Source organism: Cladosporium halotolerans (assembly GCF_011745625.1).
Source record: "Cladosporium halotolerans strain TM138-S3 chromosome Unknown Sca40, whole genome shotgun sequence".
Taxonomy (NCBI): Eukaryota; Fungi; Ascomycota; class Dothideomycetes; order Cladosporiales; family Cladosporiaceae; genus Cladosporium; species Cladosporium halotolerans.
The window spans coordinates 64,687-84,845 of NW_027191491.1; the positions used below are offsets into that span (position 1 = coordinate 64,687).

Here is a 20,159-nt window from a genome sequence, read left to right on the forward strand (position 1 = left end):
GGCGGCGCTGCATTCGCTTAACAAGCACCGTCGGCGGGAGGCTCATCCAGGGCTGGGTAGGACCGAATACGCCACGCGAGGGGCCAATCGTCATGGCCAGCGGCTTTGACTTCAGCGCCGCTTCTCCATCGCTTCCCCGCATGCGCGCGCGACCGTCGATCTCCGCCCGGGGACTGCCACATCTCTGCCTCACAAACCCTCGCGCACGTGTGTCTGCTGTCGATTGCTTCTTCACCCCAGACTGGACGCATATTGCTTGCCGATGGCTCTGGTCGTACTGTCACTCGGCCACCCGCGGCCCTAGGCCTTCGCAGCGCAGTGCTACCAGCAAGCGACACGAGACGATACTACCGTCGCTTTGCCCTGCGCAGAGCGACTGAGAGCTTCGCCCGCCGAGGCTGGAGCTGGCCACGTCCAACCTCGCCTCGCTTTGAACATCTCCATCCGCCCTCTGCTCTGGCATGGCCCAAGACATGCAGTCGCAAGCTCCGTCGACGTCCACCGACGATGCCGTCTCGCCGCCCACGGCCGCGAAGCCGCTGCGCCGCGCCTGCGACTGCTGCCGAAAGCGCAAGGTCAAGTGCGACGGCCACGATCCATGCTCGCCTTGCAAAAAGGCTTCCATAAGATGCGCATACCTGCAGCCACCGAAGAAGAAGGGACCGAAAGGCTTGCGAAGTGCCAGGGTGCTGCATGCGCTGCGCCGGATAGACGACTCGGCCAGCGGCACCCCGACCAGCCCGCTGAGTCCCGACCAGAATGGCCAGTTCGGCGGTTGGTCGTGGGCACCGCAGGCACATACTCAGCCGCCCTCGTCGATGCCATACCAGGATTATCAGGTCCCTCCGCCATCGGGTTTCCCGAACGGCATGCCCACGAGCATGCCGCAACAGCAGAGTGCATACGTGCACCCCAGTGAGCATGCTACACTGCACACAACTACGCAACCGCCATTTCCCCCACAACAGTACCCAAGTACGGCGAATTATCATCAAGAGCCTGGCCAGAGCTGGCCTCATCCAGCGCCGATGTCCGCTGCCAGTGAGACGGTGCCTTCTATTCCTTCGCCCTCAAGTTCAGACCGATTGTTTCAGCCATCGAGGATCTCTAGCGAAGCTTTCCTGCCATATGTGCAACTGTTCTTTGCGCACATGTTTCCGATCATGCCGATCATCGACCGAAATGTCTACCTCGACCCGCATCTTTTCGCCCACTCAGCAACGTTGAGCCCAGAAATCTACTGCTTCTTGTGCGCCCTTTGCGCAACTACCATCATACAGCTTGATGCTTCCATACCCACGCCTCCGCCATTACGACCAGGCAAAGCCACCGACGATGTTTTCGCCGAGGAGTGCATCCGTGAGCGCAGAGATTACGATTATATGAATGCCTCAACTCTTTCGGTTATGACCTCATTTTTCTTGTTCTGTTATCACGGCAATCACGAGCGGCATGAACGAGCTTGGTACTATCTGCAGGAAAGCATCACTTTTGCGGAGAACTTGAGCCTTGATGACGAGGAAGCCTACATGAAGCTGGACACCACGGAGGCGCAGTGGCGCAGGCGTCTTTACTGGCTGCTTTTCATCACCGAGCGGGCGTATGCTGTTCAGCGCCGCAAGCGCACCCGGCTGACACCCAGCGTCACATTGCCGTCTGTTTTCGAAAGCGAAGATCAACAGTTGCTCAATGGCTTTGTCAATTTGGCAAACCTGTTCAGCGCGGTGGACGACAGTTTCGTCAGCGCCTGGCGTGGCTCGCGCAGGCAAAGTCTGTGTAACGAAGCCTGGCTCACCAAGACCCAACAGCAACTGGACGCCACCGCACGAGTTATGACAAATCTAACCGAGACTCAGCATTTGGATATTTCGGTCACTAGAGAATGGCTGCATGTGCTTGCATGGCAGATGGGCGTCAGTAACGGCCTGATCTGGGGCCAGGGCGAAGGTGGCATGCGGCTGGACTACCCCATTGAGCTCGCGAAAAAGGTCGTCGAAATCACATCCAGTGCAACCTCAGCCGCACTGGACTCCCACGGCATCGGCATGGTAAGCACCTCCTCTCCCCTTCTCCTCGCTCACACAAGCGCTCACACACTCCCCGCAGGAGCAAAAACTCTCCGACATCGCCGGCTGCCTCGCCGACGTCCTCAAATGCACCGCAGGCGACACCTCCGCCACCTTCCTCGAAGGCAAGCAATACCTCTCCATCCTCCTGAACCAGCTCTCCACCATCCGCGGCAAGCAATCGCGCTACCTGCGGCCCCTCATGGCCAAAATGGACGGCCTCGTCGGCTTCGAGCTCAACCAGTCCCTGCCTCTGCCCGACGACCTACCCAACCTCGGCAACGGCATCCCGCTCGGCGCGCCCGGCGGATATCCCATGGGCGCGAGGGGGCTAAGCGTCAGTCAAAATGGGATGGAGATGTTGAGGAGCCTGAGTCTCAGCGGGGGGTTGGTGCTGCAGCAGCCGGATGCGGAGGCGATGTGGGAGCGCAGGCCGAGCGGGAGGGTGTATAGTGAGGAGGAGACGAGTTGGATGATGGATCAGAGGGTGGCTTGAGAGGGGGTTGGGGGCTTGTTGCGATGTTGTGATGATTAGCGGTCGTTTTTTGATGTCTTCGCTCGGTTTTTGTAGGCTGTTGGTCGAGATACCCGGATAACTTTTGTCGTTTTTTACCCTGTATTTGTCGAAGAGGTTCACTTGCACGTCTGGACGTCATTTGCTTCTCGAGTCTTCAGAATCGGTCTCGGTGAAACAGACCACAACTCCAATTTGGAAATCTACATGGGGGTATCATCGCACGAGCCAAAAGCACATCAGTCTCCTCGCGGGAAGAAAAACCTCACCCGCCGCAATTCGCCTCTCTCTCTCACACCCCTCCCGGCGCCGGACTCGTCCCCGGCGTCCCGCCCACGGGCGACATCGGCGGGCTCTGCGCATTATGCCTGCTCTTCCGCCTCCTCTTCTCCTTCCCCCTCTTCACCACCTTGCCCGGCGACGCGGGCGGACTCACCGCAGGCGTCGACGGCTTGCTCTCCGTCTTCACCGTCACCGCAGCCGCAGCGGCAGCCGCGAGCGCCTCCTCTTTCGCGCGCGCGGCGTCCGCGCGCCGCTTTTTCGCCGCCGCCGTCGAAGATGTGAACGTCAGGTTGCCGGGCTCGCCGAGCAGGGGGTTCTCGTCTGTGAAGGGGTCGTCGGCGTACGTGAGGGATTGCGCGAGGGAGTCGCGGAGGAGGCGGGATGTGAGGGCTGTGCTTGAGGGGTTGGCGGAGGAGGAGTTGGTGGTGGGGAGCGAGGAGCCGGAGCGGGGGTCGGTTGAGGCGCTGAGGCTGGGTTCGCGGGAGCGCGAGGGGCTGCTGGGGGCTGTTGAGGGGGCGGTGGGGGGTTTTGTTGCTCCTGCTGTTGCGCCGGCGGTGGCGGCTGAGGTGGTTGAGGTGGTGGTGGGGTAGGTGTGGCCGGTTGTGGGGGACCAGGAGGGGAGGGTCGAGGCGGTGGAGAAGCATTTGTTCAGCGCGGTGGAGGCGGACAGCAGGCGCGTGCCCAGGACGTCGGCGACGCTGGGCGCCTGGTAGACGTTCTCGCCGATCACGTAGTAGGTCGCGAGGGTCTCGAGGGCGTCCTTGCCGGCGGGCGGCGCGGCCTTGCGGCGGTCCTGCTTGCGGATGACATAGACGCCGCCCTTCGAGGGGCGGCCCTCGGCGTCGAACTCCATCTGCGCGCCCTCGGCGATCATGTATTCGGTGCCGTTGCGCGAGGCGATCTGCGCCTCGAAGTCCTTGCGGTTGTGAGAGAAGTGCCAGCCGTAGGGGTCTTGTTGGCATTGTTTGATTTCGAGGCCGTTCTTGGTCGTCCAGTCCATGAAGGGCGAGCCGGCGAAGTAGTGGTGCAGCATGTTCTCGCTCATGAAGGGGAAGTGGAACTCCGAGTTCTCCAGCATGCCCATGTACCAGACATTTTGCATGTGTTCCGAGTAGACACGCTCGTCGAGCGGCGTCTCGTCTTGCGCCATGGTTGTTGTAGTGGTGTTGGTGTTTGGTGGAGGTTTGAGATCAACAATCGATTGAGCTTGGAGAGGCAAGCAGCTTGACAGCGGAAAGGCTCCGCTGGGATAGGCTTCACTTCAATGGCGGAGATGACAGCTTTGACCACCAGAGTCCCAGACTTTAATGTCGAGTACCAATCTTAGCACCGCGGAGTTGTGAAGACATAAATTGCAGCCAAAGAGCCGTGTTCGCCGACTTCCAGAAAGCGCGAACGTCTACACGCCAACGCTGAACGGAGCAATCGCCGGTCTCCATCTCCTAGATCGCTCTGAACCGCCCCCACCTACCCTGTCGTGACTTCATCTTTGATCATAATCGATGTGACGCAAAGGGTTCCCATGTAGACATCACCGTACCAACGGACGAGGTTCAAATAATGGCTTGAGCCGAGCCAGCTCTCCTACTACCAACCCCTCCACATCTCCCAAAAACCAATCCTCACCAAACAACCCACCAAATCAGCCAAAATGTCCGACATCCCAGGTACGTCCTCCCATCTCCTCCACATGCCACTGCACACCTCCATCCTAATCCGCAGCCATCACAGAGAACACCTCGACCATCCCCAAGCAGGAGCAGAACGACGCCAAGGACGTCGCCGGCCGCGAGGGCAAGGGCATGGGCATGGCTGACAAGCTCGCCGGCGCAGTCAAGGACCCCGTCAACCAGGTGCTGGGCGGCAACAACCAGAAGGCCAAGGGCGAGGACAACCAAAACGACAGCAAGGGCGACGCGTTGCCGGGTAGCGAGGTGCCGGGGAGGAACTACTAGGTTATGGATTCAATGAGGTTATGATATGAGGAATTGAATTGGATATTGAAATTGATTAAGTCTCTTTGGTTTAGTGTGTTCGTGTTACGTGACCGATGAGGTCGTTCGTGTGTGTCTGCCACTGGCAGTTTATTTCCCACGTCGCAGTCGGATCAACTGCGCATCGCCTTCACTTCGACATCAACGCCATCTCCAGCCGCTCCCAAGCTACTCAGCCTCGAATCCAATTCCCCTTCGTAAAAAGAACAGATCTCCCGTTTCCCGTCCCCAAAACCCTAACCTGCCTTCCTCCCTCTCCTCCAACCCCCACATACTCCTCCCCAGACTCCCCACGCGCAGCAGGATCATCCCGCCAAATCTCAACATGCCACCCGTCCGCCATAGCCGCCACTCGACACGCCTGCTCTATGTCCGCGACTTCGACGAGGACGACCTTCGCGTCGCACTCGGCGGCGATCTCAAGCACGCGCGGGTAGAAGATGTCGCCGTCGTCGAGACCCTGCTTGTTGGCAGAGCCACTTGGAAACAAGCCGGAATCTGTGCTCGGAGGCACCAGAGCGAGCTTAGGTTCGAATCTGCGGACGGAGGCTGCGGTCGTGCGGCGGAAGGCGGAGCTGGAGATGTAGGGTGGGTTGGAAATTATGATTTCGTAGGAAGGTTTGATTCGATTTGTTTGAATCTGCTGAAGTCTGCCTGTGACGCTGGAAGGGCCGGAGCGCGCGAGGACGTCTGCTTGCAGGAAGTGGATGTTACGGAAGAGGTGGAGGGTTTTTGCGTAGGGGCTTGCAGAGGTGCGCAGCTCGCGCAGTTGGATGACTTTGTTCTCCTCGGCTAGAGACAAGGCTGTGCTTGATATGTCGACGCCGACGATATTGGCGATGGCGTCTTTCCCTGGGCTTTGCTTGGACAGCTCATGTTGGAAGAGGAGCGGGATGCATCCTGTTCCCGTGCAGAGATCGAGGACACTGATTGGTTTTGATGCGGGACTCTGCTTCCATGCCTTTGAGAGGAGTGCTGCGAGATGTGAAACGGACGTAGCTGTTTCTTGTCTATTGAACGGAAGATCAGACGAGGTGTGAGGAAAAGAGAATCGTACATTGGCTACCTACCTCGGGATCAGGACACCAGGCCGACATTTGATTTCAAGATCACCAAAGAACTCGGAGCCCAGGATGTATTGCAATGGCTCGCCTTTGGCACGGCGATGTACATATCGCTCTAGAAGTGTTTCGTGCTTTTGGCCTGACTTGGAGGCCACCTCCGCGGCGTGCTCACCCAGCCATCTTAGCTCGTTCTGCGATGAGCGCAGGTCTCGACAGACGGGGAGCAGCGACGGCAGCAGAGGATTGATGCGTCGCGCGTGACGGAACAGTGTAGGCGGTATGCGTGGCATGCGAGTGCTCGGAGATCGCCGCCAAGGGGAAAGATTCACGAAAGATGGTGCGACTCTGCTGACCAGCAACGGTGGAAGGGCGGAGCTCAGAAAGCCGCTCTCAGCCGCGGCAGCTGGGGGAGCTTTGTTTCTCAGGGTCAGCGCGTGGGATTTGGAGAAGCCTGTGCATGACGTTCTCCAAAACTGCCCGCCGTCACCATTCTCTCCTCCTCCTTTTGTCCTGACACTCTCTTCGCATATCTCTAATCATGGCCGGAATACGCCCTCCCGTTTTAGATGCCGCCCTTAGGTCGTGCACGCGTGCGCGCCGAGCTCCTGCCCTCCGCAATGCGCCTTTCAGGCAGCGATCCCCAGCAATCCAGCGTAGATGGATTGGCGATACTGGTGGCAGGCCGCCCATTCCGCCCGGCCGTGAGGGAAGAAACACTGTCGTCGCTCCGAAGACCCGCATGGCGGTCGGTGTGGTCTTCATTGGCGCGCTGATTTACTCAATGGTACAAACCCTCCACCCATGGACGCCAATGGCTCAGACGACTAACCAGACGACTTCCAGGTCACCGGCGATGCGGAAACGCAGCAGCTCGAAGCTCCATCCATAGCCGAGCGGGACAGTCTCAGTAAGCGCGAGTCCGGCGTGACGGACGCCTCTCCCATGCGTCTGCGAATGGAACAATTCATTAAGGCCAAGCAGGAGGAGATCGTCCGCGCTCTTGAAGCCGTCGACGGCAAACGCTTCCAGGTGGACAAGTGGGAGCGCCCGAACGGTGGAGGTGGAATCAGCTGCGTGCTGCAAGACGGCAATGTGTTTGAGAAGGCGGGCGTGAACATTTCGGTGGTGTATGGCACGCTGCCCAGGCAGGCTATCAGCAAGATGAGAGTCAACCACAAGGCGCTGGACCCGGATGTTGAGAGCCTGGAGTTCTTTGCCGCTGGCTTGAGCTTGGTCGTCCACCCGCAGAACCCAATGGCGCCCACGGTGCATCTCAACTACCGCTACTTTGAGACTGCCAATGCTGACGGAACGACGAACGCTTGGTGGTTCGGCGGCGGCACTGATCTGACGCCCTCCTACCTTTTCGACGAAGATGTCATTCACTTTCACCGCAACATCAAGGAGGCCTGCGACAAGCACGACAAGGAGTACTATTCCCGCTTCAAGAAGTGGTGCGACGATTACTTCCACATCCCTCACCGCGGCGAGTCTCGCGGCGTTGGTGGCATCTTCTTCGACGATCTCGACGAGTCCGAGAAGGATCAGGAATCTCTCTTCAACTACGTTCAGACCTGCGCCAACTCCTTCTTGCCTTCCTACCTTCCTATCATTGAAAGGAGAAAGGACATGCAGTTCACCGAAAAGGAAAAGGCGTGGCAACAACTTCGCCGAGGACGCTACGTCGAGTTCAATCTCGTCCACGACAGAGGCACTGCTTTCGGCTTGAACACGCCCGGTGCGCGCGTAGAGAGCATTCTGATGTCTCTGCCGCTCACGGCCAGATGGCAGTACCAGCACGAGCCCGACAAGGGCAGTCGTGAGGACAGGCTGCTTCAAGTGCTGAAGAAGCCCGTGGAGTGGGTGTAAACTACCATTTCTCTTCTTCCCTTGTCGTTGATAATCTGGTTTGCTGCATAGCGATGGAGTGGGTGGCGGCTACAAGGTCTTTTGTATATCTCTACACATACCTATCGTTTTCTTTTACTCTATACATAAAATGTGGCCATACTTCAGCCGGGAAAGAACCGAGCTTTTATCTATGGCGACACGCCCTATACTCCTTCACGATACCGCTTATCTCGCCCTAAAGATTGCTATCTGGCTGTACTTTCATTCCGAAACGCCCCGATCATTGATCAACTGTGACTAAAGAATCACTTACAGCGCGGTTCTCAAACGACGTGCCTCACGCTAGGATGCACATATGACGCGAGCAGGCTGGAGGCAGTGGGTTCGTCGGGCTGTGACAACACGCATCGCCAAAGGCCGTTGCGATCTCTAGCGCAGCCGAAGATGGCGCGCCCTTGCGGTAGGGGCGCCGCCGCGCTATCTGCCCGCCCGCCGAATCCCCCAATCCCATGTGTGGAGATGGCGGCTGGGTGGAGTTTGGCTTCCATCTAGGCTGCACTTGCCTGGTTGGTTCTGGGCCCGCGATACACCACACCAAGAAAGCCAGCCCTGAGGCGGGCACCTCTCCCCCTCGTGATCTGCCATGTGGAAGTGACTTCGCCGGTGCGTGCTGACTTCACGTCACCTTATCTGTACCTCCGTCTTCCTCTGTGATCGCCTCTCTGCTTACTGCTTTCTTCCATTGTTTTCAATACCAGCTGGGTGGTTGCTTACGTTGCTGTTTCATCACATTGTATTTCTCCTCTCGGGTGTGTCGTGTGACTCGCAACACCGCAGTGCGGCCTCGCAACTTCGACATCTTCTCCCAATCTAGCACAAGGCTGCACTGCTAGAGCATTCGACAAACGCACCAACAACAATGGACGTCCTCAGACGCGGATCGTCTTCCTCAGGCGCAGTCAGAGCCAACTCGGCCACTGCTGCCGACGCCGACCTGGCGCGAATGGGCTACACGGCTGAGCTGCCGCGTAACCTTTCCATGCTCTCGGTCCTTGGATTGTCGTTCGCTATCATGGCCGTGCCCTACGGCTTGTCGACGACGATGTACATCACCTTGACGGACGGGCAGAGCGTGACGGTGCTCTGGGGCTGGGTGCTCATCAGCTTGATCTCGATCAGCATTGCGGCGAGTTTGGCGGAGATTTGTGCTGTTTATCCCACTGCTGGAGGTGAGGATCGATTTTGATTCCACGTTGGCGGTATTCTCTTACTGAATTTCGAATAGGCGTCTACTACTGGTCTGCGATGATGTCGACCCCCGAATGGGCACCCATAGCCAGCTGGGTCTGCGGATGGTTCAACCTCGTCGGCAACTGGACCGTAACATTATCGATCAACTTCGGCGGCGCGCAATTGATCCTGAGCGCGATCTCACTATGGCGGGAAGACTTCGCACCCACCGCCTGGCAAACCGTCCTCTGCTTCTGGGCCATCATGCTTGTGTGCTTCCTGATCAATGCATTCGGCTCGCTGTACTTGGACTTCATCAACAAGTTGTGCATCTGGTGGACCGGCGCCAGCGTCATCATCATTATGGTCACGCTGCTGACCATGGCAGACGACAAGCGAAGCGGCGAGTTTGTTTTCGCTCACTACGATGCAAGCGCTTCTGGATGGCCCGCTGGATGGGCGTTCTTTGTTGGTCTCCTGCAGGCTGCCTACACCCTGACCGGCTACGGTCTTGTCGCGTCGATGTGTGAGGAGGTCCAGAACCCTGCCAGGGAAGTTCCCAAGGCGATGGTCATGTCTGTCGTGGCTGCTGGCATCACTGGTATCCTTTACCTCGTGCCGATTCTGTTTGTTCTGCCGGATGTGCAAACGCTGCTTGATGCTTCGGCTGGTCAACCTGTTAGTTTCCCTTTCCCCGAACTCTCTCAGTCCGCAAGCTAACCAAGGCCAGATCACCCTCTTGTTCAAGATGGTCACCGGCTCCGCAGCAGGCGGCTTCGGCCTCCTCTTCCTCATCCTAGGCATCCAGCTCTTCGCCGGAGCCGGCGCCCTCACAGCCTCCTCCCGCTGCACCTACGTAAGCACCCAGGACACAGCTCTCAAGCGCCTCCAACCCATCCAAACACTAACAATCAACCCCAGGCTTTCGCCCGCGACGGCGCCATCCCCGGCTCACGCCTCTGGTCGCGCACCAACAAGCGCCTCGGCGTCCCGCTCTGGGGCCTCGTGCTCTCGACGATGGTCGACTGCCTGCTGGGCCTGATCTACTTCGGCAGCACGGCGGCGTTCAACTCATTCACGGGCGTCGCGACGATCTGCCTGTCGTGCGGCTACGGCCTGCCGATTCTAGTGTCGGTGCTGCGGCGGCGCGAGCTGCTGCGCGCCTCGACGTTCTCGCTCGGCAGGTTTGGGTACGCGATCAACCTGGTCTGTCTGTGCTGGATTGTGCTGGCTGTAGTGTTGTTCTGTATGCCGGTTAGGTATGACTTTACCCCTCGTTCTATTTCGACTTGTCCGGATGCTGAGCTAACTTCCAACAGCCTTCCCGTCACGGCGACGGATATGAACTACGCGTCGGTCGTCTTTGCGGGTTTTGCGTCGATCAGTATTGGGTGGTATTTCATCCGCGGCCGTAAGCACTTCCGCGGACCGCCGGTTCCGGTCGATGTCAGCCCGACTGTTAAGGGACAGTCGGTTGACTTCGAGAACGAGACGGGGTTGAAGGAGGGGGAGAAGGGGTTCTTGAAAGAATAGGCGGGCAGTCTTGGAAATTGCGTATTGTGCCATATTTCACGTCTGGGCGGTATCTATTTTACGAAATGGAAGGCGGAATCTTTGTGGTTTTGAAGGGTTTCCCGTTGTTACATGAGTTCTAGTCCTCTCCGTGGGCATTCGAGAGCCCATGCAAACTCGTCACCGATGATGGAGGAAATGCTCAATGCTGCTTCTTGCCATGCTTCATACCGTTCACGCTCCGCTTCAACTCTCCCGAGACGTTCCTCTACCCTCGCCCATCAACCAGACCAAAACGCCAAATGCATGCAACTTCCGATCAGCAGCACTCCAGTATCAAATCAAACTCCCATCAAACACCCCTCCTAACCTTCCCCGCAGACCCCAACCCCTCCCCATCCGCCTTCCTCTTCCCCAACGCCGACTCCGGCGTCCTCGTCCCCTCCCTCATCCCCCCCAACGAAGCCAACGCCGCCGCCAGCGAACTCTGCTGCTGCGTCGCCGGCGCCGCCGGCTGCGCCTTCACCTGCTGCTGCTGCTGCTGCTGCTGCCCGCCCCCCAAACCCGGCACCGACCCCGTCATCTCCATCAAACAAGTCGCATGCACCGCCCTCCCGCCATTATACACGGCGTTCATGAACACCCAGTCCTGCAGCGCCTCCGGATGGCTGCTGCGCATCTCCTCGTAGCAGATCGGGCACTGCAAGCGCGTCACGCCCGCCGGCGCGCGGATCCACAGCTCCTCGGGCCGCTTCTCCTTGCTCGCGCCTGCGCCCGCGCCCTCGGCGCCCGGCGCGTGCGCGTCCGCGACCGAGGCGTCGAAGTCCTCGAGCGCGAGCCAGGCGCGCGCGTCCGGGAACCAGTTGCGGTGGTGCGCGGCGCGCGCGGCGTCGGCGAGCCGCTGGTTGACGCGGAAGTGCCAGTCGAGGTGGCGGGATTTCTGGGCGCGGCCTTCGGGCGTCGCGGGGAAGCGGCGGCCGCAGGTGGAGCATTGGTTTGGGCGGGAGGTGTAGAGGGCGTGCAGGAGGGCGGGGCGGAAGGGTTTGAGAGCCGCGTTGGTGGGGGGGATGGAGGGGTTGCCGGCGGGGGTGGTGGGTTCGTGGGGCGTGGTTGGGGTCGGGGCGGCGCGGGAGGGGAGGGCGGAGAGGAGGGCGGCGAGGTCGGTGGGGGGTGGTGGTTGGTTGGCGGGTGGTTGTTGGGGTGGAGCGGTTGAGGGCGGTTTCATGAGGCCGGCTTTTGTGAGGGCTGCGAGGAGGTCGGTGCCGGACTGGGGGGTTGGGGTTGAGGCGGCCTGGGATTGGATGTTGTGGAGTTGGGCGTGAGGTGCTTTTTCGAGCGAGGGGGCCGCTTCGCGGATTTGTGGTGTGGTGGGTTTCTGCGTGTTTTGGAGGAGAGCCGCGAGGGAGCCGAGCTGCTGAGGGTTGAAGGCTGGCATTCCTGGAGGTGGTGGCTGCTGCTGCATGAAAGGAGGCGGAGCTGAGGGAGGTTGTGAGAACGGCGCCGGAGGCTGGAAGGGGAATGTCGGTGTCTGTGTTGCTGGCGCTGGGGGTTGCCATTGGGGTGTCGAAACGACAGGAGGCGTGACTTGAGGCTGAGGAGTCGCTGGTACTGAAAGCTGAGCGATCTGTGCAGCGATGGCTTGCAGAGATGCAGGAGGCAGTTGCTGCATGTTCAGGATCTGCTGAAGGTCAAGCAATGCCTTCAGCTTCTGCTGTAGCTTGGGATTGCTAGGATCTGAAGCGAAGTCTCTTTGGGTCTGAGCGATGACACCGACAAGGTCACGCTTGATGGATTCGGCATCGGTGCGTGGTTGCTGTTGCGGTGGCTGTCCGTATGGGTTTGTATTTTGAGTGGGCGTTGACTGGAAGGGAGGCTGCAGTTGTCCGGGTTGTGGCGTGTGCTGCTGTCGCTGGTACTGATATTGTCCTGGCGGCGGCGCAAATTGCCCGTTCATCTGCGGCGGTGTCGGCGTGTTCTTGTAGCCGGCTTGGGGCAAACGCTGGTGCTGCAGTGCCGCGGTCTTGGCCTTGATGAGTGCATTCTCAATCGGCCTGACGACTTCGGGCGGAAAGACAGGGCGCTTGTCCATAGATCCGGGTACCGGTTCTTTCCAGGTCTTGAGCATACCCTCCATGGCCCTGCGAATGTTGCTGTCGACTAAGGTGTATGCTTCCATGTATGTGCTGTACAAGCCGCGGCCGAGATAGACCGTATAGGGCGTGCCAACGTTCTTTACGATTGAGTCCAGCACGTACAGGGCGGGAAGCTTCTGGGTGGGTGTTGCCTATCGCGAACTGTCAGTCTCATGATCACAGTGGCGGAGTCGCTCCGACTATAGAGGCGCCGTTCAGTCATCCACTCAGTGGGTAGAGACCTTACCGTTTTTATGTGGCTTTCAAGAGCTTTTGAGATAGCCTGAGCGTGCTCAGTACTCTCTTTGGCGATGATGGTCAGATTGCTGATCTCATAGCGATTGTTCTGCGTCAGGTCTCGAAGCGAGTCTGCAAAGTCCTCCGCTACCGCGGCTGAGGCGGCGCCAGACATTGAAGCTCTGGGCGAGAGGGAAGACATGACTTCAGAACGACGACTTCACAAGGCGGCAACTCTGCTATCTATCATGCACCGTCTCTGCGAGCAGAGAATGTCGGTGTTTGCACAGTGCTGTGTTTGTTCAAAACACAACGCTAGCTTGGGTGGTTGGGGATGAAGAAGAATCAGATCACGCCGGGGAGTCTGATGAGATGCGGCTGGTGATGCGGGTATGCAGAGCACGTGAAGAAAAAGTGGCACTACGGCCTTCTGCCACAATAGCGAGAGGGCTGCAAGTAGTGGCTTTTTGACTAGCTAGAGATCGCACTTTTGTTTCTTTCTGCAAGGACTTCTCGGTCTCCTCGGTGGCAGTGCGTTGCACTAGACACGGTCTCCTAGCTCTTGAATCCTTCCCCCGATGACAAACGCCTGTCTGCAACCAGTTTCTATTCTGCGCGATCCAGGGTGATGCTCTAAGCAAGGTGGCCGCGGTAGTGGTCGTCGCAGCGTGGCTTGTGACAGGGCGGCGGTGACGCGGAAAGCGACAGCTTTTGAGCACGTGAAACTGATGTGCAAATTGCGTACGTCGCGCTGAGTGTCAAGAGGGATATTGTCGAGATGAAGCGTCGCGGTGGTGGTGATGAAGATTGCTGACTACGAAGCAGCGCGCTGGCGCAACTGTTGTAAGTGCGCTGGAGGTCGGAAGCGGGAAGCCCGCGCTTCGGGCCTTCCCATGTTGTTTGCTGCAGCTCTGGGATGCCTGAGGCGCGCCACGGCAGCGTCATACGCCGGCGTCATCGTGAAACCCACCATGCATCGGACTTGCCGCAACCATCCATCCCTTTCTTATACCTCGTATTGCCAGGCAGCCGGTCGCAAGGACCAGAGTCCTTCACTGCTATATATACTGCAACCGACCCCGGCCGGAGACCAGCTCAAGTTACCAATCGAATCAAACAACCAGCGAACAATTAATCGCCACAATGAAGCTCTTCCTCACCACCTTCCTCGTCGCCATCCTAGTGGCACTGGCCATGGCCGTCGACCCGCAGGAGCAAAAGTCCATCATCGTCTCCTACCCCAAGGACACGCCAGAGTCCGAGATGACTGAACTGAAGGACGCCATCCACAAAGCGGTACGGGGCCGGTGAAGAATCTGGACTTCGTTCTTTCGCTAATTTCTTGGACAGGGTGGGATCATCACGCACGAGTACAACCTGTTTGGTAAGTCGAAGCAGGAAATCTCTTCTTGGGTCGTTCCGTGCTAATAAACTTCGCAGTATGTCTCTTCCCATCACATGTTGCATCTCCTCCCGACGCCTCGCAGAGATCCCGCGATCTCCCCCGATGACTCGCACTGCTCCAGATGTTTGCGACCGTCGCCCGTCAGCGCGTTACAGTGGTAGAGGCGTAGAGCACGAACGCGCTGGAGAAGTTAAAGCATCTCCACGGCACGGGGATGACCCCGATCTTCGATGCGGTGGCGAAGATGACACGGTCGGCTGACTTTGCGATCTCACAGATTGGCCTCGCCGCGAAGGTGCCTGCGTACTTCGTTGAGACCATCCGAACCATGGGCGAAGACCACGATGTCACGGTGGAGGATGACCAGACGGTCTCGATCAACAGCGAGAGTCCCTGATCATAAAACAGCAAACTTCGCCACCGGGAAGCTCAGCTCGCCTCCCTGGACCTCCGGCTGACTGCACGGGGCCGTTCCGGAAGCGGTGGAATGTGGCTGCCAGGGCACGACCAATGAAAATTGCAATGGACACGAAATGCAGGAAGCATCCTGCGCGGCGTTTTGGGTTAAGGCACGAGCATCGATTATTAAGGCACGAACATGGTCCACGGGTGGGGAGCTGGCTCCCACAGCGGAAGTGACCCAGACCTGAGCTGGACTTCCGCGGCGCAATGAGAGACACAACTATTGATTCTTTCCTGAAATGCAAAGACTTGCTTCCAATGTGCTGAGACCCCGAATGCAGAAAGATCGAATTCCACGCGAAACATCCTTGAAAACCGCGTTGTAGGGCGATCCCCCTCCGTGCAAGAGACCCGGTCCCTCGTTTCAGACACCATTAGCAACGGATTAGGGTGCGTGGGGGATTTCCCGTGCAGCGCCTCGCTTCGCCTTGTCGCGTACGCATGTACCCGAGCTTGCGGTGCGTACGTACCCGGCATTCCTGCGCTCGCTAGCTGCGCCGATTGGCGCGCACCTCGCATCTCCTCGCAGGCCAATGATCGGGCGCAGCGCTGCGTGGTTTTTCCCCTCTGGCGGCCGTGGCGGAGCGCAAGGCCCACCGTCGACCATGTGCCGTCACGTGCGGCGAGCGAACCTAGAAGCTCGGATTCGCGGGCGCGCACGGGCAGCGTCGGAGTCGACTGCGGCGGCGTCAACAGGCGAGGGATGGCGTCGGAGGCGGCGAGACAGGGCGCAAGGTGGGTTCGCGGGCGCGCGCGGCGCGAGGGATTCGGGGGCGTGGCGTCGCGATGAGTTTAAGCCATACCAAGGCGCGAAGCGAGCTCCTGCTGCTGACTTGCAACGGCCTGCCCCGCATTCTGGAGCAGCAGAGTTTGGGCCAGGCGACACCGCGCGCGCGGTAAGCGTGCTGCAAGGCAGGGCATGTGGACGACACCCGCCGCCGCCGCCCACCGATCCAGTCCCACACGCTGCCAGACCGAGCTCGCCGCCCTCACTCGTCGCGCGCGCGGGCACAGAGCTCCAGTTCCAGTCCGCGTGTGCGATGTGAGACGCCCGCCCACGCCCTGCGCCCGCGCACATGCCCATGTGCCCTCCACCGCCAACCGCTCTCGCCTCCACGCCGAGCTCGGCCGGAAGATGCCATGCCATGCCACGCCCTGCGCCCATGCCTCGCCTCACCGGCGGGCGCGCAGCCAGCAGTCAGAGACGGCCGCCAGAGCTGCGTGCGCGCCAGCCAGGGCTGAGGCCGCCCGGATGGCTGCGTGGGAGCTTGTCTGGCGCGGGCGGCCTGGTTGGAGGCAGCCAAGGTAGCAAAGCCAGGTATCTCAGGTATCCCACGTACCAGCCAGACACGAACGCAGGCGGCCATGTGCTGCGGCTGCTATTCCTGCGGGCGATGGCGCACCCCCGATCCCTCTCCTGACGCACCGACTCCGCCGCCGCCGTTCCCCCATCTCGTCACCACTTGCGGCTGGACTCGCAGGCACGCGCGCTCTGGCCTTCCTGCTGCTGCCGCTGTCCACGGGCTGCGTTGCACTGCACAGCGCGGGCAGTACCTTGGGGAATGAGCCTGCGCGAGCTGCTCCAATCACCCCGAGGCCCCGCCGCGCCTGCCGACGCCCTCGCGCACGCAGTGGCCGGGTGAAGATATCGGCTTCGGCATCCCGAGCCAATCAGTGCCGAAGCCCTGCGGACCACAGGCAGCCGCCACGCTCGAGGCGGACCCGGAGCGCAGGTGCTGTGGCAGCCGTGCAGCTGCGCGCCCACGCCCACGCCCACGCCCGCGCCCTCGCCGTTGCGCCCAGTCTGGTACCGGCGGGTCGCCCGCAGCGCAGAGGCGAGCAGTCCGGCGCGCCTCGTCCACCCACCGCCGCCGGGCGAGCCCGTGTTCGCGCGTGGCTGCTGCTGCGTCGCGCGGTGCTTGCCGGGCAGGCATGTGCTGGTGCTGGTGCGGGCGTTGGTGCGCGTGCAGCGGTGCAGCAGAGACAGAGACCGAGACTGGGCAGAGAGCGCAGAGTGCAGAGTGCAGCACCGCAAGGCCGGCTCAGGCAGGCGCAGGCGTGGACGTGCGCCGCTTGCCTGTTTGGCCTGCCAGCAGAGGGCTGGACCGGTCGACGGCGCGGGGCCGGCCTGTCGCCGTTGCTGCCACGCTGCCTAAGGTACCTGACCTGCTGCTCCACCGTCCACCGCCGTCCGCCGACCTCCTCAGCGCCTGAGAGTCTCCCGTGTCGGCCTGCTGGCCCCTCCACGCCGCCGCCGCCGCCGCCGCCGTCGTGCCTGTCGTCTGGTTCCAAGCATCCCAGCACCCAAGCATCCGCGCATCCACGCATCCACGCATCCACCGCATCCACCCGCATCGCGTCCGCATCCCGCCTCTGCCCCAGCCCGGTACATGCAGCGCCGTCATCCCAGTCCATCACATCCGCCCCACCTCTCCTTCGCCCTGCCCTGCCCGCCTCCCACTCCCCCGGTCGCCTGCTGCTCTTGGCGATGTCGTTGCAGTCACAGTCCGCGATACACCTCAAGACACGCCGCCGCGGCTGAGGTTTCGTGTCCGCCTTGAGCTACACGTCCCCCTCGTCCTTACCAAGAAAACACCGCCTCGCCCCCCAGCTGAACCTGCCTGTGTCTCCCCCAAACCCGCTCTCGTCGCCTCTGCCACTCCCCGTGCCTTCTCATCGGTCAGCCCGTCGGCCTCGGCGAGCTTTCTGGACACTGTCGCCCGCAGCCTGCTACATCAGCCCGCAGTGCCCGCTCATATCTGCGTCCCGGCTTGCCGGTTCACCCTTGCACCTCTGATCCTCCCTCAATGACAGCTCTACAACCCAGCTTTGCTCCCTCATTCTTCGGTCACGGGCCTTTCGACAACATGCCCGACCAGCCCGCCGATCAGGACTGGCAGCACCAGCAGCACCACAGCCAGCAGCAGAACAATTACATCCCGCCCATGCCCATGCTGACCAACCAATGGGCACCCCAGACCCAACCGCAATCGGCCGCGCAACAGCAGCGTCAGATGCTTGGTCTTTCCGGAATGGACCGCCGCTTCTTCCACGAGGAGAACTCCTCGTACATGCCTTATACCGGCCCTGGTGCGTCGAATAACCTCATCTCACCGGGCTTCCCACCAGAAAGCACCTGGTCCGACATGGACATCGGCACACCCTCCTACGGCTCCCCAAACGACCCCCTGGACTCCTACTCCCAGTCCCAAACCGACAACACCCGGCTCCGCCTCCCCAGCAACGCCACCGCCAAACACCACACGCCCTCCCTGAGCCCGCACCTCGACGGCCCTGATCCCATGTCCCTCGACCAACACCATCATCAACAGCAAGCCCGCCCCTCCCTCCCAGGCCGCTCCCAAACCGCCCCCGCCGGCAAAAACCCGCACTCCACCAAATCCTCCAAAGACCCCACCATCAAATCCTCCATCAGCGACGAAAACGAAGCCGAGAGCGACGAAGACTTCGTCCCCTCCTCCGAATCCGCCACCAAGCACCTGGCCCACCCCGCCCACGCCACCAACCCAACCACCGCCTCCAACCGCGGCCGCAAGCGCCAGCGCATCCCGCACACGGCCGTCGAGCGCCGCTACCGCGAGAACCTCAACGCGCACCTCGAGCGCCTGCGCCAGACCGTCCCTTCCCTCGCTTCCCGCCCGCCGCCGCCTTCCTCCGCGCCGCACCACGCGCCGCAGCTGCTCGCGGACAGCGCACGTCCGAGCAAGTGCGAGATCCTTAACGGCGCCATCGAGCACATCGGCGGACTGCAGCGCGAGAACGACGGCTTGAAGGGCGAGGTCAAGGAGTTGAGGGCGCGCGTCGAGGAGTTGCAGCGCTGGTGCAGTGCTGCGCTCGGCAGGGCTGGGGCGCCGCAGGGGGGCGGGATGGGGGTGGGGTTCGCGGGGTGATGATTGTCGACGGGGAGTTGGGGGGTTGTAGGTGGGTGTAGGATTAGGATTGGGGCGGTGTTTGGGTTGCATGTGGTCGGCGATGGGGTTTTCGGGTCAAGGGTGGAACAGATACCTCTGGGCGAAGGGGCCGTCGCTCTCGCGTGTTTGTGTCCTTGGTTCTATGTTTTTTTCCCCCTTTGGGGCGGCGCGAAAGGAGTACTGGGGATCCTCTCGACCCTGGCGGGAGGGAAAGGTACACACATGTACCTCATGGGGATCGGGCACGGAAACGGAATGGGACTTATCACAGGAACTTTTTTCCCTAATCTTGTTTTTGGTTTTGGAGAAATTGGTGCAGAGATCAACGGTATCCGGAGTTGCTTTCTTTTGGTTTTACTTTCTATTTCTGATTTAGTTCTATTCTCGTTCGAAGTTTACTTGTTATCACTTGTTTGTTCTCTATTGGGATTTGGAGTTTGGAATCCACTCAGCTCGACTTGAACGCGAGTGGGCGTTTTGTGCTTCTCAATCGAGTACCTAGTCACGGGCGACCGTCTTTGGTGGATTCCTCGCGGAGCGACGATGCTTTCAACTACGACTGACGAAAGGTTCTGAACGGGCAAAAGTCGTCTTAATGACGCTGGGTTGGTTTTGTTCGCGATAGTTGTCTTGTTCTGTTAGTCAAGGCGGGGTCTAATGAAATCGAATCAGATCAACATGTAATCAAATCAGAGCCAAGTGCCCTTGTATCATTCCATAAGCCTGGCATCCAGCCACCTGGCGTCGGTGCGAGATTCGTGCTAGCCATGCCATGCCATGCCTCAGGGGCTCAATACAGACTGTTCGCACAATATCCGAACCCTCTCCTACAACGACCAACTCGACTCCCGCCAATTCGACACCCGCCAATCTCTAAGGTAGGTAGTCTGACCAACGATCCACCAAACGTCCCCGCGAACTCACCCAAACCCCTTCCGTCGCCTCCAAAAGAGACCGAGCCCAGCCTCCACCACGTCCACGCTCCCCCGTCGACACCTCAGCCTCCTCCTCCCCCCAATAACGCCCCCCCGTCGATCGACCCATCCCCTGCCGCGGAGCAGCAGCCTCGCACCGCGTCCACATTCAGCCACGCACGCACGCACACGCGCGCGCGCGCTCACACACCGCCTTCGACGCCCGGCCTGCAAATCTCCCCTCCCTCCCTCCCTCCCCGACGCCCGCGCAGCAGATCAGCTGCAACCCGGGGTCTGGATGTGACGTGACGGGCAGGGCAGGCCAGGGCAGGGCAGGCCAGGGCAGCTCGTGCGGCTGACGTGGCGGAGTGCGTTCGTGTTTCTTTTGCTTTTTTGCTTTTTTGGATTTCGGGTTTGTGCTTGGGACTTCTTGACAGGGTAGGAGTAGTGTCCGTTACCTCACCTTGCCGGCGCTATTTTCATTCGGTGTGGGGGTTGGGACGGTGTTGGTGTTGGTGTTGGTCATGAGGTTGGGCGATGGGGAGGGTGGGATTTGGGGGGCGA

At 60.2% G+C, this 20,159-nt stretch overlaps 9 protein-coding genes across 9 annotated transcripts; 6 read left to right on the top strand and 3 right to left on the bottom strand.

The window, feature by feature from the left end:
* Positions 1-461: 461 nt before the first annotated feature.
* Positions 462-2,708, top strand: WHR41_08460 (uncharacterized protein; the record flags this gene model as incomplete). Its single annotated transcript, XM_069377064.1, has 2 exons — positions 462-2,048; positions 2,107-2,708. 2 exons carry the CDS (start codon positions 462-464, stop codon positions 2,560-2,562), a joined length of 2,043 nt encoding a protein of 680 aa, XP_069226160.1. The 3' UTR covers positions 2,563-2,708.
* Positions 2,709-2,872: 164 nt separating this feature from the next.
* med6 (Mediator of RNA polymerase II transcription subunit 6) lies at positions 2,873-4,012 on the bottom strand (the record flags this gene model as incomplete). Its single annotated transcript, XM_069377065.1, has 1 exon — positions 2,873-4,012. One exon carries the CDS (start codon positions 4,010-4,012, stop codon positions 2,873-2,875), a length of 1,140 nt encoding a protein of 379 aa, XP_069226161.1.
* A 163-nt stretch (positions 4,013-4,175) lies between these two features.
* On the top strand, positions 4,176-4,891 carry WHR41_08462 (uncharacterized protein). The gene is made up of 2 exons (XM_069377066.1): positions 4,176-4,529; positions 4,594-4,891. The coding sequence occupies exons 1-2, from the start codon at positions 4,514-4,516 to the stop codon at positions 4,815-4,817; spliced, it is 240 nt and encodes a 79-aa protein (XP_069226162.1). The 5' UTR covers positions 4,176-4,513; the 3' UTR covers positions 4,818-4,891.
* Positions 4,836-6,236, bottom strand: WHR41_08463 (uncharacterized protein). Its single transcript, XM_069377067.1, has 2 exons — positions 5,927-6,236; positions 4,836-5,866 (listed from the first exon to the last, which is right to left on the bottom strand). The coding sequence occupies exons 1-2, from the start codon at positions 6,208-6,210 to the stop codon at positions 5,029-5,031; spliced, it is 1,122 nt and encodes a 373-aa protein (XP_069226163.1). The 5' UTR covers positions 6,211-6,236; the 3' UTR covers positions 4,836-5,028.
* A 153-nt stretch (positions 6,237-6,389) lies between these two features.
* On the top strand, positions 6,390-8,029 carry WHR41_08464 (uncharacterized protein). Its single transcript, XM_069377068.1, has 2 exons — positions 6,390-6,704; positions 6,764-8,029. The coding sequence occupies exons 1-2, from the start codon at positions 6,459-6,461 to the stop codon at positions 7,787-7,789; spliced, it is 1,272 nt and encodes a 423-aa protein (XP_069226156.1). The 5' UTR covers positions 6,390-6,458; the 3' UTR covers positions 7,790-8,029.
* Positions 8,030-8,412: 383 nt separating this feature from the next.
* On the top strand, positions 8,413-10,743 carry WHR41_08465 (uncharacterized protein). Its single transcript, XM_069377069.1, has 5 exons — positions 8,413-9,000; positions 9,057-9,679; positions 9,732-9,857; positions 9,923-10,260; positions 10,321-10,743. The coding sequence occupies exons 1-5, from the start codon at positions 8,691-8,693 to the stop codon at positions 10,532-10,534; spliced, it is 1,611 nt and encodes a 536-aa protein (XP_069226157.1). The 5' UTR covers positions 8,413-8,690; the 3' UTR covers positions 10,535-10,743.
* A 122-nt stretch (positions 10,744-10,865) lies between these two features.
* On the bottom strand, positions 10,866-13,138 carry WHR41_08466 (uncharacterized protein; the record flags this gene model as incomplete). Its single annotated transcript, XM_069377070.1, has 2 exons — positions 12,893-13,138; positions 10,866-12,797 (listed from the first exon to the last, which is right to left on the bottom strand). Exons 1-2 carry the CDS (start codon positions 13,082-13,084, stop codon positions 10,866-10,868), a joined length of 2,124 nt encoding a protein of 707 aa, XP_069226158.1. The 5' UTR covers positions 13,085-13,138.
* A 724-nt stretch (positions 13,139-13,862) lies between these two features.
* Positions 13,863-15,008, top strand: WHR41_08467 (uncharacterized protein). Its single transcript, XM_069377071.1, has 4 exons — positions 13,863-14,178; positions 14,233-14,266; positions 14,323-14,342; positions 14,565-15,008. The coding sequence occupies exons 1-4, from the start codon at positions 14,026-14,028 to the stop codon at positions 14,682-14,684; spliced, it is 327 nt and encodes a 108-aa protein (XP_069226159.1). The 5' UTR covers positions 13,863-14,025; the 3' UTR covers positions 14,685-15,008.
* Positions 15,009-17,616: 2,608 nt separating this feature from the next.
* Positions 17,617-18,660, top strand: WHR41_08468 (uncharacterized protein; the record flags this gene model as incomplete). Its single annotated transcript, XM_069377072.1, has 1 exon — positions 17,617-18,660. The coding sequence occupies one exon, from the start codon at positions 17,617-17,619 to the stop codon at positions 18,658-18,660; it is 1,044 nt and encodes a 347-aa protein (XP_069226154.1).
* Between the last annotated feature and the right edge of the window lie 1,499 nt (positions 18,661-20,159).

Bases quoted from the DNA above. Each gene is read 5' to 3' on its own strand.
- WHR41_08464 (XM_069377068.1), top strand. From the start codon at position 6,459: ATGGCCGGAATACGCCCTCCCGTTTTAGATGCCGCCCTTAGGTCGTGC. The intron at 6,705-6,763 runs GTACAAACCCTC...GACGACTTCCAG, and splicing joins GCGCGCTGATTTACTCAATG to GTCACCGGCGATGCGGAAAC.
- WHR41_08463 (XM_069377067.1), bottom strand. From the start codon at position 6,210: ATGCCACGCATACCGCCTACACTGTTCCGTCACGCGCGACGCATCAAT. The intron at 5,867-5,926 runs GTAGGTAGCCAA...TCCGTTCAATAG, and splicing joins CCTGGTGTCCTGATCCCGAG to ACAAGAAACAGCTACGTCCG.
- WHR41_08467 (XM_069377071.1), top strand. From the start codon at position 14,026: ATGAAGCTCTTCCTCACCACCTTCCTCGTCGCCATCCTAGTGGCACTG. The intron at 14,179-14,232 runs GTACGGGGCCGG...TTTCTTGGACAG, and splicing joins AGGACGCCATCCACAAAGCG to GGTGGGATCATCACGCACGA. The intron at 14,267-14,322 runs GTAAGTCGAAGC...TAAACTTCGCAG, and splicing joins GCACGAGTACAACCTGTTTG to TATGTCTCTTCCCATCACAT.
- WHR41_08465 (XM_069377069.1), top strand. From the start codon at position 8,691: ATGGACGTCCTCAGACGCGGATCGTCTTCCTCAGGCGCAGTCAGAGCC. The intron at 9,680-9,731 runs GTTAGTTTCCCT...AACCAAGGCCAG, and splicing joins ATGCTTCGGCTGGTCAACCT to ATCACCCTCTTGTTCAAGAT. The intron at 10,261-10,320 runs GTATGACTTTAC...AACTTCCAACAG, and splicing joins TTGTTCTGTATGCCGGTTAG to CCTTCCCGTCACGGCGACGG.